This window comes from Argiope bruennichi, chromosome 3, assembly GCF_947563725.1.
Source record: "Argiope bruennichi chromosome 3, qqArgBrue1.1, whole genome shotgun sequence".
In the NCBI taxonomy this organism is placed as follows: domain Eukaryota; kingdom Metazoa; phylum Arthropoda; class Arachnida; order Araneae; family Araneidae; genus Argiope; species Argiope bruennichi.
In genome coordinates, this window is record NC_079153.1 from 87,502,429 (window position 1) to 87,517,590 (window position 15,162).

The 15,162-nt window shown below is 29.7% G+C and overlaps 1 protein-coding gene across 1 annotated transcript in view; it reads right to left on the reverse strand.

The window, feature by feature from the left end:
- LOC129963108 (C-Maf-inducing protein-like) overlaps window positions 1–15,162 on the reverse strand; it is a 184,915-nt gene that overhangs the window by 12,744 nt on the left and 157,009 nt on the right. The window contains exons 9-14 of the mRNA XM_056077182.1: window positions 13,105–13,206; window positions 10,838–10,927; window positions 10,662–10,727; window positions 3,409–3,435; window positions 1,488–1,644; window positions 16–270 (exon numbers count right to left, since the gene is read on the reverse strand). Coding sequence (XP_055933157.1) covers window positions 16–270; window positions 1,488–1,644; window positions 3,409–3,435; window positions 10,662–10,727; window positions 10,838–10,927; window positions 13,105–13,206 — 697 coding nt within the window. The remainder of the gene's footprint in view (window positions 1–15; window positions 271–1,487; window positions 1,645–3,408; window positions 3,436–10,661; window positions 10,728–10,837; window positions 10,928–13,104; window positions 13,207–15,162) is intronic.

Here is a 15,162-nt window from a genome sequence, read left to right on the forward strand (position 1 = left end):
AATCTCTTTTCTCACCAGTTCTCGTAGATGCTGCTGCCTCTGGCAAAGAGAGGCATATAGCTGCTTCCCAGAGGGTGTGCTTTGCAGAGTTGTTATCATCTGCACTTGAAGATCCTTGTTGTCGATCACCTCCAACTCAAGCATGGAACACAGAACAGATTGAAGGGTAGCATCACCTCGAAGGGCCCTCAGCATGCAGGGTCCGATGCTCTTTGTGAGATTCTCCAGGAACTTCTTGCGTCGGCAGCAGCACTCCAGCAGATGCTTTAGCTGGGTGAAAGTAATTGGCAGTTAAGAAGCGATCAAAGCAAAATTATTCATAATATACAACAGAAAAAAAAATCATATTTCTTATAAACAGCAACAAGATACGGTATACAGGTAACTGTAGGGTTGACCTGTATAAGAGTATACAGGCTACCTGTTGATAATTTTTCAAAAATTTATTTTTATCAGTCTTGTTTCAAATGAAAAATGATTTCATTAATTTGTTACTTAACAATTTATCACCTAAAGAAAATGTTACTATAGTAACAAGTTTAAATTTATTAAATTTTTTCATAAATGAAACTACTAAATTTAATAATTTTAATTGATCCTGTTGCATTTCAAAAACTAATAAATATTATTAAAATATGTAAAAAGGTAAGTATGGGACTGAAATAAGAACAATTACTAATTTTCAGTTACTGCTTTGAAAAATCTACATATTTGAGAAAGGATTATTCACTTTAGATTCTACATTCTTAATACCATCTGGAAAAATCAAAATTACGATCACAATTTTAATGCTAAGATTTATAAAATAAAAAAAAATGAATATCGCATTTTATCAAGATCATGCCTAATATTATTTTGATGGGATTTTTAAAAAAATCAGCAATTAAGATGCTATAAATATCATTAAATATAATATATTAATGATATATTATGATGATATAACCAATGATATGACTAACGCAATCTTAAAAATGTAATTTTTATTCTGATACAGGACATAAGTATAATCAACAAAGAAGGTTTTAAATACGTTTTAAACTCAAAATATTTCAGAATGATATCCTGGAATTAGATACAAAACCGTAATAGATGTTTATGACTTAGCCGAAAAAGTCTTTATCCGAACGGCTCTCTAGTACGGTTAACCCTTTCTAGGGCCGTGGGAAGTATGCTTCCCACCAAATTTATCAATCTTTGTATGAATTTATGTAGGTTGGCATCAGTTCTGACAAATTTTTTTAGAAAGACAGAAACTAAGAGACTTCAGTTCTTTATCTTACAGAAAATAATGTGCCTTGATTTGTTACTTAATTATCAATTAACCTAATTAATTAATTAGATTAAATTTATCTAATAAGCTAAATGAATCCCTTTTCTTATTCTAATTTCAAGCTTAAAAATATTTTAACATAATATGACTAGAAAAAAATGACCCTTTAAAGGGTTAACTAGGTTAGTATTGTAATATCCAACTACAAATATCTTACCATCGTACTCCATAGTTCGCCTTCATCGTCGCAAGCAATTCCTCCAGGGCAGTAGAGGTGCAACCAACCTTCTTTTTCGTCTCGAACGCCCATGACCATGAGATGGACATCGCATCTCTCGTCTTTGCAGATTCGTTCTAGCACAGGCTTCAAGTTTCTAGAATGGGAAATTTCAAGTGTTTAATACTTAAAATGTCACTTATGTGCATACTATGTAGATATTGCAAATATTTTACATAACTGCAGTTCTGAAATGACTGGGAAACTGTGAAGTATTATTCACTCCCCGCCGGTATAAAATTAGAGACTTGGACCAGGAAGAGAACACCACTAGTACTTGGATTTTTACATTCAAATTCTCACATACGAGAGTTTATGTTTCGTAAAAGAACAAGAAAATTGAATATATATTTTGCACCTTCCCCTTTTAACCAAATGAAATCGAATAAGCATTTTGGCCATCTTTTTTCCATAAATAAAATTACATAAAAAATTCATATATTATAAAAAATACATCAAATTATCCCATTTGCATGCATACGAAACAGACAGTCGACTCTTTCAAGGTTTTGGTTCAAATTTGATATGGATCTACATTTTAGATACCAAACTTGTATACCAAAGTTTATCTATCTAACTTTTTAAGTTTTGTAGTTATTTTGTCACTCACTCTGATAACAAAAACGATAAATATGAGGGGGGGGGGTACAAAGGATTGAATGGATTTCGTTCAAAATTTGATAATTATATACAAATTTTTTTAAAGACCATATACCAAATTTCATCCTTCTAGCTTAAAGAAGCGAAGAGAGACATTTCTTTCCTTCCCCCATATTTCCAACTCGTAAAGTTTTTAATGCTATTGATACTAAGATAATCGGTTTCCTACTTTTAATTCTCACATCCCCCTCCTTACTTTCCTCACAAAATGAATTGCCAGGATTTTATTTAATCTCGTAGTGGTTTTTTTTTTTTTTTTGAAAGGGCAAAAAAATTTCATATTTATAGCTTATAACTTTGTCACCCCCATTTATCGTTCACTTTTTTATTTATATATTTTTTTTTATTTTCATTAATTTTTTTAACATCAATCGAAATTAAGATCTTTTGGGGGGAAATATAATTAGCATTTTAAATTCTTTTTTCAATTACAATTTTATTTAATATTGCGACAAGTTACCTTCGAGAACAAGCTGTTCGTCAAAAACATTAATTGCATTCATTTTGTTATGTTACCTAACCTTGGTGAAAAACATCTCATTGGAACCAAAAAATATATTTTAAATTAACTGCACGGTAAAAACAGATAATTTATATTATTTAGCTATGTTGGCCGAGCGGCGAAATAAATTGTCTGTGGAAAATACAGGTGAAAATTGATAACGTATTTTACAGCCATGAGTTTTCATGTAAAATAATAATTGGCAAAATCGAACCAGTGAATAGGATGGTGGAGATCAATCTAATTTAGTTCATCTTGATTAGCTTCAATATACTTTAAAGTTCTCAAACACAACAAGCGAAATATTGTATAGTTAATACAATAAAAATGCTACTGAATAATATAAAAAATACCATCCTTTATAAATCCATATTACTTAAGTTCTTCTAAATTACTTTTTTTGCAAAATCAATCATGAATAGGCTTTAATTTGCTCCTCGTTGAACACAAGCGATATAATGATTTTCTTTTCATTAAAAAACAATTAGCAGCATTAAATTTTAAAGCTCTTAAAATTTTTTTCACTATTTTTCAAAAATAGCTCATTTAAAAATCTTTAAGAAAAATAAACCGACAACACTATATTTAAAAAAAAATCCTTCATTATTCAGTGAAAATATAGCCAATTACTGGAAAATACGTTTCTTTTTCTCCAAACTAAACAAAATACGTTAAGAGGATCAAAAGATAAAGTCTTACTTTGTGAATAGAGAATCAGCCAGGGCACTGAAAGAAAAAAAGAATAACATTAGCTTTATATAATAAAATAAAAGAACAAAGGCAATCTAGTTTTATAGAATAAAAGAAGAATTAAGATAAGCTTCAAAAACAAAAGCATAAGAACTACTAAAATATAAAATCACTAAAGCCACGTGCAGGATTTCAGAGCAGTTTAAGAAAACGAACGTGAAGTGTAAAAAAATATTTGTTGTAAGCTGTGTACATTAGATTTAATGACTTTTTAAGTAGAATCAAATCGCGTTTGAAAACAAAATAAAATACAATTTTAAATTAAAGCATTTTTTTTTCAATTCCAATTGGACTAGGAAACTTTTCCATGTCTTCTGGAAATCTGTAGTGATGTGCGTAACATTTTAGGGTGTCATAAATTATATTATGATTTCGCTCCACGATTCCCTTTCCTAATTTAAAATTATAGTTAAATTCAGAAATGTTTTTAATAATGACCATGATCTCTAAATAGAAATTCTGAAATGTGAAAGAAAGGTTCTGCTATTATAAAAGATACTCAAAGCGACGCGAAAAATAAAGATGTGGATAAAAAATAATGAAAAACAATTTTGGAAAACCGTAATTTAAAAAAATTGTAATAAACTTTTGTAAGCATTGGGGTAAATAAGAATGATTAAAATTCTTAAAAATCGACAAGAGCGGAGAAGTAGCACTGGCTAAAAATGATACAAAAGTATGGCCCGGTTAGGATATTTATTACGGAAATTTGAATATGCAGAAAAAGATTGGGAATTTACATTTGAAAATGAAAAAAATATGCAAAAAGCGATCTTGTATTTCAAAATTTGAATGCATCGATTTTTTCCCACAATTTAAATTTTAAAATTCGATATCAATTCGTTCGATTGCATTGTTATGAATGTGTAATATTGCTTTCCTGCAACGCTTATTTCACGATTGAAAAGTGAGATTTACAGATATTTTTAATGAATGTTAGGTCACTTTGGCGACAAACTTTCAATCGCTTACAGACTTGGCAACGAATTTAGAGACAAAAATGAAGTTTCGGGAAAATGACACAAATGCAGAGCTATCTCATTAGAAGCCAAGATCTGAAGATGTTTTTAGAAAATTCCATACTTAATGCAAAGTGCTCATACGAGAGGTTTTCTCTTTTCGGAATGTTGATTTTGAAGTGAAGCTATCTACAGCACTCAGAGTGTTGTTGCTACTTTCTATTTGCTTTGAGTTTCTACAAGGCGTTTGCGCTTAGTATACGTTTTGGCTGTATTTTAACTATATGTATAATAATATGAAATAAAATGTTATTTTTCAGTATCAAAGCACCGGATTTTTTACAACGTATAACCAGAGGATTTTCCATGACAATCTATATTTATACTTGATGATGTTTCAATTTCGCACAACAAACATTTTCACACTTTTAATTAATTGACAGTATGTTTTTATATTACAAATTTTTAAGAAGTTTTACCTCATACATAAAGCACGAGCATCGATGAAAATATACAAAAAAACTCGACACGGCATCGAAAATATAACAAATATAAAGTAAGCAAGATTTTTTAAAAAATTTGTCTAGTTATATTGTCTAGCATGTTTTCCTAACCAAATATATACTGCTCATTTTTGCGCTATATAAAAACCATTTACTATCAAGATAAAAAAAAAATTAGTGAAAATATTCATATTACTACACAAGATTGATTCAAGCTTCTGGTCAACAGAATTTTTGGCGGCCGATTGACAAGAATTATAATTTCAGTAAAAAAGATCACACGCTAAATTTTATTTTATCTGAGTTTTGGCGTTTTTTGAGTTATTGCGTTTATAAATACGCGAATATACAGGCCTAGAATTTAACTAAAAAGATAAACGTGATTGGATATGTTCTTTTATGATTTGGATGGATGATATGGATTTTATGGATCTTTGATATGGATTTGCTCTTTTAATGTTAAAATTGTGTACCAAATTTTTTTTTTCATGTAGCATCTTTTCATTTTTTTAGTTTTTATATTCATTTGCTTTCAGATAGAAAGACAGACGAATTTTCTGAGCATGGATTTTGTTCAAAATTTGATAAGGGAAAAATAAACCCATATCAAATTTTATCCGTTCAGCTCAAAGTATTTTCGAGTAATTATGTTCACAGATAAATAAACATAATTCCAAAAATGTGTTTTTCGAATTCAGGGGAGGGGAAGAGAGATTCAAACTGACAAATCATCAAAATCTCAAGATCGGATTGTTTGGATCGGATCAATACTTTCTCTTTGCATCATACACAAGAAAGTAAAAATAAAAAGATACCACATAATAGTACTGCATAACGAGCTATTAAATAGCACTAGCGGTAATGTGCATTACATGATTATGATATCACACAAGTTGATATACTTCATCAGTGGGAAATTTATGATGAAAACTTTCATTTCTTTTTCCCTCAAAAATTTCCCTGGTCAATCTTGTCTATGAGATTTATTTTGTTTAGAAAGAGCATTAATCAACTTAACAATCATCACCACTGTAATTTTTCAGAATAATGAAGTACCAAGGCAACCATAAAGAGGATTTCTTTCCCATCTCTTTTATTTATTTATTTACCTTTACATCCATTCATTTATAAAAAATGCTTTACATGTTTTATAAATGGAAACATGTTATAAAGCATGTTATTGTCGCATTGAAAAGAGGCAGTCGACTCTCCATGACCGAATGATCATGGCACTGATCTCATAATCAAAAGATTGTAGTTCAAATCCCGCTAGAGACAATGCGATTCACAGTTTGTGTAAATATTTAATTCCTTGATTTTATGTTTTTCTTTATTTCATGTTCCCGAAGATTCTGGACATTTCTTTAGTTTACCAGACAAGTGTTCTGGACTTTTCTTACTGTCTCCAGAAAAGTATTCTGGAACTTTCCCTGCTAGTATAAAAGCAGAAGATGTGTCAGTCACTGTGTTCCGAGTCCAGAGTTGAGTTAATAAATTGGTTTAGCTCTACTTCTTATGTGTGTGTCATTGAGTTCCACACTAAAGTACCTAGGTGGCATTATAATAACGGATTAGAACGTTACATAATTACTGTACTATTGTACTAATATGTTGCATAAATCTGCATTATACAGAAAATTAAAATCAAAAGAAATTTTTGGTAAGAAATTGGTAAGGAGAAATCGGAGCCTCAAAACTTGTATCGCCAAAGGGTCGTTAGAGAAAGGTTAATGACGCGCACTTATGCATGCCGTAACAAAACAGATTAATTTGGCTGGCTTTGAGGGGGAAAAACTTCATGTTCTCGGGGTAAATATTAAAAATACTGATTTTAGCAATTAAATATTCATTAAAATAACTTTAAGGTAATCAATTCATCAAAAAATTATTTTGTACCTTTCTATTAAGTTATCATTTCACAGACAAAGTTCTTTACGCTCACTTTTGTCAATTTCGTAATGACAAGCTATGACAAAATAGACGAATCAGGCCTACATCACAATCATGCATGATGTTCTACATTAAATGTTCGAATTTGAGATTGTTTTCACAATCTGACATACTGTACATCATGTCTTCTAATCCGATAATTTTACAAAGCAATACATTTTTCTACCTGTCAATGGTCGGTTGTGATAGCAATAGAAAACACGTCTTTGACAGAATAAACAAAAGAAAATAGAAATTAATGGCGGAAAATTAACAGCATATTTTTAATCTAAACAATAATGATCGATTCAGTCAAGTGTGATAAGGCGATACTATTTTATACAGCACAATACCAAACACGGTAAGTATGATGTTGATAAACTTCAAAAGAAATTAATTACTTCTCTCTTCTTCTAAGAAACCAAATCAAATTACTGGCTTTCACGCTTGACAAAAGTGTGTCAAAAAACATCCCACTGACTTGAAGCTAATGTCGAACTGACATCTTTCGCCATCAGCTTTAAAATCTCATCTCTTTGCCAGCTCGTGCAAAAACCCTTTCATGGGATATTTTGTTTACATCTGATTGAAATGACAGTTGAGGTGGAAACACGGCGTCTCCTGCATATATCGATTGCTCCAGATTTCTGATTAAAACGCCTGCATCCGCGGTCGGTAAAATAAACAGCCGAGAAACGACGAGGGAATATTTGAATTATTTTTTTTTATCATTGGCAACGGACAGAAATTACTTCCGACGTCATCAGTGCAAGTCAGTGCCTTGAACATAGAAAGGAAAACATTTGAAGGCGAAGTTCGGAAAAGCTGTCATTCAATGGTATCGAATTTCACGCGAGAAGACGTTGAGACTTTCCATTAAAGTACGTTATCAAAATATTTTGAATTAAAAGACCGATCGATTTTCCCTTTCGAAATGTTTTCTCAGTCAACAATGTAGTTCCCTGTTGATTTATATAGAGATCTGATATCGAGAGGCAGCTCATTTGGCCAAAGAAGAATTCTTACTAACAACAATACATATACATCATCATATACTTATCAATACATACTTACACAAGCAAATACACACAAGTTTAATGATATTTAAAATTAATGAAATAAAATTTACATCGTATAAAAATTCACCAATAATAAATCATTGACACAATATGAGAAAATTGCAAAATATTTATTATGAGAAATTGATTTTCCGATCTTTATCTTTAGCCAATGTTTGAATTTATAAATTGACGTCAAGTTTAATTAAGCGTTTTACTTAAATTATTAATGTGTATTTTAAACTATTTGGACTTATTTCATGGCAGATTTAGACATTTTGCGATTCCAGCCTAAACACATGATTAAGCTGCTCTTTTTTCAAGTTTCAGCAAATTTTTAACTTAAGTTAATGATTTATTTTAGCTTACTTTTTCTTTATTTTAATAACTATGTATTAACTCTTTTTAGGGCCGTGGGAAGAATGCTTCCCGCGAAATTTATCAATCTTTGTATGAAATTATGTAGGTTGGCATAAGTTCTGACAAATTTTTTTAGAAAGACAGAAACTTAAATGCTTTAGTTCTTTATCTTACACAAAATGATGCGTCTTGATTTGTTATTTAATTATTAATGAACCAAATTAATTAATTAATCAAATTAAATTTATCTAATAAGCTAAATGAATCCCTTTTCTTATTCTAATTTCAAGCCTAAAAATATTTAAACATAATATGACTAGAAAAAAATGACCCTTTAAAGGGTTGATAAACATTTTTTTATTCTGTATTAATTGGAAAAATGACTAAAGTAATAAAATTCTTGATAAACTACTAGCTATTGATTCCTTACGTACAAATAAAACCACTTAATTACGTCGGAAATCTTGATACTAATGAAATAAGATACTAAAGATATAAATATTAAATTTCAAACAAAAAAATCCATTTCAATTAGTAATAAATATTACGATGTTTTATAAATAAATAGCAATGTTTAATATAATGTAGTCTCACATTTTATGATTATCATAATTTATATTTATGATTTTTTTTATTTGTCTACTACGCTATTGACATGTTTGAATTGATTGTTACGCATCTTCCCCTCCGTACCCATTCTGCTCAGCGATCCTAGGCAGTTGCCTAGTCTGCCTTGTCGAAAACTCTTTATTGATCAGCCTTGAGAATGCCCGATTAAATATATATGTCAATAAATTTCAATTTCGCAAAAATCTTTCATGAACTAGCTATTAATATATATTGGCAATGCAACACACAGGTTCAAACCAATGCATAAACATGGACACTGCTTTTTAAATTTCTATTGCTACATACATAAAAAAATACTATTTATTAAAATTTCATCAGAAATTCATTTTGGTATTCTTTACCATCCGTTAGATAAATATGTTACATTGATATATTAGTTGATGAATACTTATAAGCAAAAAAATACGATATTGCTATATTTATAAAAAAAATGAAAGAAAATTAGTTTGTTGTACGTTATTAAAATTCCAAATTATTGAAAAGATTTCTTAGTTAAAGAAATATTTTATGACAGTTCATTAAATAGTTAATTTTTATTATATGCAAACAGTATGAGCAGTGATTTTCTACCCAATACTAATGAGTGTAATAGTTTCATTTTCACCAGAAATGATGATTGGATCTTGACGCTGGAACCGACAAGATGATTGTGTTTCTTAAAATTATAAATATTTTCAAATCTATGTATGAATTCTTTTTCTTCTTTAAATAAAAGTAGTTGTTAGCATTTCCTTGCAACTTGAATTAGGATATTAAAATTCTACAAGTAATACACTCTTAATTTTCAAATTTTACAAGAGAAAAATAAAGACTTCCATTTTTCACAACGAATTAAAATATGTTTTTCTTCCTTTTCCATACCTGGTATGAAAATGAAACTGTGCATTTGTTCCATATATTGAAAAAATAATCCATCATATTCGTTACCAGTAGCGAAAAATTCAGTTTTTCATACTTCATATAATTTCGAAAATTGAGAAAGCTAGCATTTGATAAGAGAAAATATTCTATTCCAAGAGTTAGTGTATTTAAAAATTATATTTCTATATAAAGAAAAAATAATTTAATACCAAATGCTATCATTCCTATTAAATGAATAATGTTAAAAGATTTTTTTATCATTTTATTTATTTAGCCATGAGTTACCTCTCGATATGTTTGCATAAGACATGTTTTAGTCAAGCTTTTGCAAAAATCACAAACGTCAAATTTTTTGTTCATAAAAGGTATGAAACTATTTTCACCGCGAGCAAAGCTGGATGCATCAGACAATAATAATAAAAAAATGAAATAGTAAAAAAACAAAAGAGATAACTTGACAGAATTTTAAAAATAAAATTTAATTAAGAATAAAAGCCTTTGAGTCTTCCAATTCAATTATTTTTCTTTCTTCTCTCCAAAGAATCAGATGTTCACTCAATTATTAAATTAAAGACTCCCCCCCCCAAAAAAAAAAATGAAAGATAAAATTTCATGAAATGGAATTTCTAAGAATTTAATCTCATTATTACAGTAAGTATACATTTACATTTTATTATTGAATTAGCAATAGCTTGTTTCAATTTATTAAATAAAATCGTCATGACATGCAATAATAAATATTTTTAATTCCGTTAGTAAAATTTCCTTGAAGTTGATAAGACGATATTCATCTTTCACTTTTACAAAAGAATTTAAGCAGAAGCGAGAAAAATAAATCATGATTTTTAAAGAAAAAAGAATAAGAAAAAATGCAATGACAGTTAAGAAAATTATAAACTTACTCATCCGGGAATGGAATAGGTTGCAACAACTGAGAAAGACCTGGCAGCCAGTCTTCATGGGCAGAACTAAAATGATAAAGCGAGCTATTTTAGAAGTTGACAACAATACAAGAAGATAGAAATTAAAATCCCTTACTAAAAAAGTGAAATAATGAGTGTATGATTTAAAATCTTACATGAATTCCAGCATGGAGACAAACGACACAAGCCTGTTTTCCCAATCGCTAGCGAGCACTGAAGCATCGTTTCTGTCATCCACAGACCAACTGAAAAAATGCAAAATCAGATTAAAATTAAAATTTATTTAGTTATTCAAAAAAACATGAATCTATGGAAATGGAGAAAATAATCATTAATGAATATAAATTTGAATATCAGCATCAATAGGCATATCAGTAGTAAACAGAAATTTGAATTTAATTCGCTAAAATTTGGCTTAATTTGAATCAGAAAATTCCCTTTGAATTAATTATATTAAAAAACATCAAGAGTGTGGAAACTGTGTAGTAAAATTACATGAAAAAATTTTCGTTAATTTTTTTAGTTGAAGAATCAAGAACTGATAAATTACTATATGCGTAAAACATGTTCTTATTTAAGGAGAAATAGGTGTGAAGTTTTCTTTAAAATATCATATAATCTTCATTATGCAATTGAAAAAGTAAACTTTTTAACCATTATTAAGATTTCTTAGCAAAAACCATGAACAAAAGGAGACGCAATCTGAAGAGGTCAGAAAGCAAGAAAAAGAAAAAAAAGTAGGAATACCTTTTGAATTTGTATAATTTTAAGAAGGGAAATCGCTGAAATAGCATTTATTCGCGGAAAAATTAAATCTGCGCACTTCAGAAGTTAAAATGGAACCTGAGTTTAAATAAATATGAGATTATTTTTAGAGCGCGTATAAACTGGAATTATCTCAAGCATATAGTTTAAAAAATATTTAAAATACAGTAAAATATATAAAAGTAATCCATATTCTTTTGTATATTCCTTACATTATCTCGAAATAAATCAAAGATGAGGGATTTTAAAACGACAATACTTAGAGTACAAAATCTGGTTAAGGGTTGATATAAGACAATTAAAAATTTCTAAGGGGATTAGAAATATAATGAATTGCTTAGGCAAAGCAAAAAAGAAACAATAAAATGTGTTCGGTTTAACCACGGAAGTGAAGTGTAACTACTCTATAAATAGAATGGTTGAAGGGTAATGAGTAAATGGATCTTAGAATTGGAAGGAGTTATGTAATTGGGAATCAATACCAAACTTCTTATTTTGAAATACAGTTGTTTCTAGAAAATAACATAGAGAATGTTTTAAATATTTCTAACTTCTATAGTTAATTAAGGGACATAATATATTGCTACGAAATGCATAGCAATTAGTTCAAACTTATTATGCATGCTATGCACGCTTAGGTAGGTATAAGTTTTAAATTATTTATCCGAAATCGATTAAGAGGTGGTTAATTATCGATGCATAACTATATTGAATTTATAATCAATCGATCTGATTGTTTAGTTGCACCGCCTGAAAATATAATAACTGAAATTGAGAATGAGATGGACCGGCAGATGAAGGGTTCTAATTTTAATTCATCTAAGATATCATAATCAAAGATTTATGATAAAAGTAGACCATTTCGGCTGGCACTCCCAAATAGTATCTAAGATGGAAGTCAAACTAAATTCAGATAAAGGGATGGCTCCGTGTACTTGCACTGTGAAACAGAAATATTCAACTTTTTAAATATATAAATATAATCCCTAATTTATTTAATTTTGAAAACAATATCTAAGTTTGTCAAAAATCTATATATTAAGCTAATAGTATTACTTTCCAGCATTTCTGTATAAAAACAATTGCCATAAAAAAACTTGTATTAACCCTTTCTAGGGCCGTGGGAAGTATGCTTCCCACCAAATTCATCTATCTTTGAATAAAGTTATGTAGGTTGCAATAAGTTCTCACTATTTCTTCAAAAAGACAAAGTCCTAGATGCTTCAGTTTCTTATCTCACACAAAATCATCTGTCTTGACTTAATTAGTTATTAATTAACCAAATTAATTAATCAAATTAAATTTATCTAATAAGCTAAACGAATCACTTTTCTTAAGTCAATCTCAATCCTAAAGATATTTTAATATATCATGACTAGAAAAAAATGGCCTATTAAAGGGTTAAAAGAACTTAAAAAAACTTATGATAATAAAAATCATCAAACACTTCCACAGAAAATAAAAAGAAACCATCTACAATATATAAATGAACAACCCCGACCCTGATTTAACAAAAAGAGGTTAAAAGCCCACCCATTGCTTCATTTCCTCGGTATCAATTAGGAAATGGACGTTAAGATGAATGTCGATTCCAGCTGAGCGGACATATGTAAGTCTTAGTTAAGATCAAGATAAATACAACGGAACCGGAACTTACTTCCTCTTTTCCTCGTAGAGTGCGTAGACAGCTGCCAAACACACAGATACCAGATTCGGAAGTACCCGGGGATGAGGACAACCACTTGACACCCCGTGAATGCTAGGAAACAAAAACAAAACAAAAAAAATCGATTAAAACCAGCTATTATATGTTGAATCAATAAAAGCATGACAGCATTAGTTATAAAAAATTAATAAAGTAATAAGTTCGGTAAACAAAATTATGACACATGATATCTAATAAAAATATAAGCCATGAATTTGATAAAAAGACGTTTTTCAAAGTTTAAATAAATAAAATTCATGTAATAGAATCTCACATTTTTAGATAGATTATTTTTATTACAAGTAATGTTTGAAAGCCGCCATTATACAAATTGGCTAAACATTTTTAAGCAATAAATGAAACGATTAATGTTTCACACATTTCTCAGACATTCTACAGAATGTCAAATGAAAAACGAACAGCATAAAATAATCGCCAATACGTTTCGAATTCATTTCTTTTCATGCTTGGCCTTTATATTATTTTTCATTTTACAAAATATCGAGGTATATTGCATACAATATCTGGGAAAAGTATATAACAAATTCAAGTATTTCTAATAAAGGAATATTTTGCCTGAAATACTTGGCATTCTATGAAATTGCAATTTTTCATGCATTGCCATTAACATTTTTATTCTTCACTGCTGCAACCTGCACGAAAATATTTCACTGGACCAAGACTGGCTAAAACAAATGTATATTCCTATAGTGCACACAGTAATGAATGCCATTTTTTCTTATAAAATAATAAGTTGATTTCGACAAATTTTGTAATTTATTTTTCTTTACATTATGAAGTCCCTTTTCAAGACTATACTGCTTTTCATCAATGCTCGCATTCTAGCTGCAAAGCAAGATTTACAGTTTGCTGACTAGGAAAACATGAGCTGCAAACCTTGTGGTCTAAGAAACTCGCAAATCAAGCAGAACTGAAGAAATATTTATTGCATTTGGTGACAAAGCATCTTAGAAAATACAGGAATTATGAAAATAAGAAATTTCGACAAGTTTAGAGTTTCTTCAACGAAAGACGATATCCCATACATCTTGAAATTCCCTATAAACGTGCTTCCTGGCATCTCATATCCACTAAGGTTCAAATAATATACAGAGAACCTACAAATGCTAACAATAACTATTAAAACACGATTTATAACTATACAGTAGCACTTCAATGTATGAATGTGCCTTCTTAATGCAATAATTCCAAGCAACAATAATTGTCTTTATTGATGGCATAGTTGCCTACTACTCTGCTCTTCGCATATTTAAATTAAGCTCTCCCCCCCCCCCCCCCATTTTTTTTTATTTCATCTCGTTTTTTTCTTAAACACAACTGCTTCCTCATAAACTTGCATAGAATTTCAGAATTTGTCTAGTAACTTTTAATATGCAAATTTTTCTCAAAGGGTTGTTCGAGGCCAGGAAAATATTACCACGAATTCGAAACATTGCTTCCCTGCATAATACGTCTTCTAGTAAGGAAGTTAGTTTTACAGATGGATAGGGAGTAAATGACCTCCGGTCATGACGATGAATTCAGAGGCAAATATTCGACATTTTTAGCGATAATTCCGTTAGAACTCGATTTCTATCATTTGTTCTAGAATATTCGATGCCTTGTCATGGGAGCTATAAAAATGATCGACAATTGGAGTGAGTCGAGTCGAGAGACGTGAGTAATTGAGCGAAGTCTCTGTTTGAAATATTGATCTGCAGCACACAGATTTGAGCTTCTTTCTTATCTCTTTATGCAGTTACGGTTACTTATTATCTATTCATTGCTTGAATTCTTGCATTTATTGCAAGTGCTATTCTTGTGTACGCTCCATTAGTATTTCGTTACCTGTGTTTCATGCTTTTGTGTAGAATAAAGCATCATTATTTTTTACTGAGCCTGTTAAGAGTTTTTTTATCTACAACTCATGGATGGATTTTAAATTTTCTCGTAATAATACTCGTTAACAGAATATTATTTTGAAGCAAATAACAAGATTACAGAAAACTT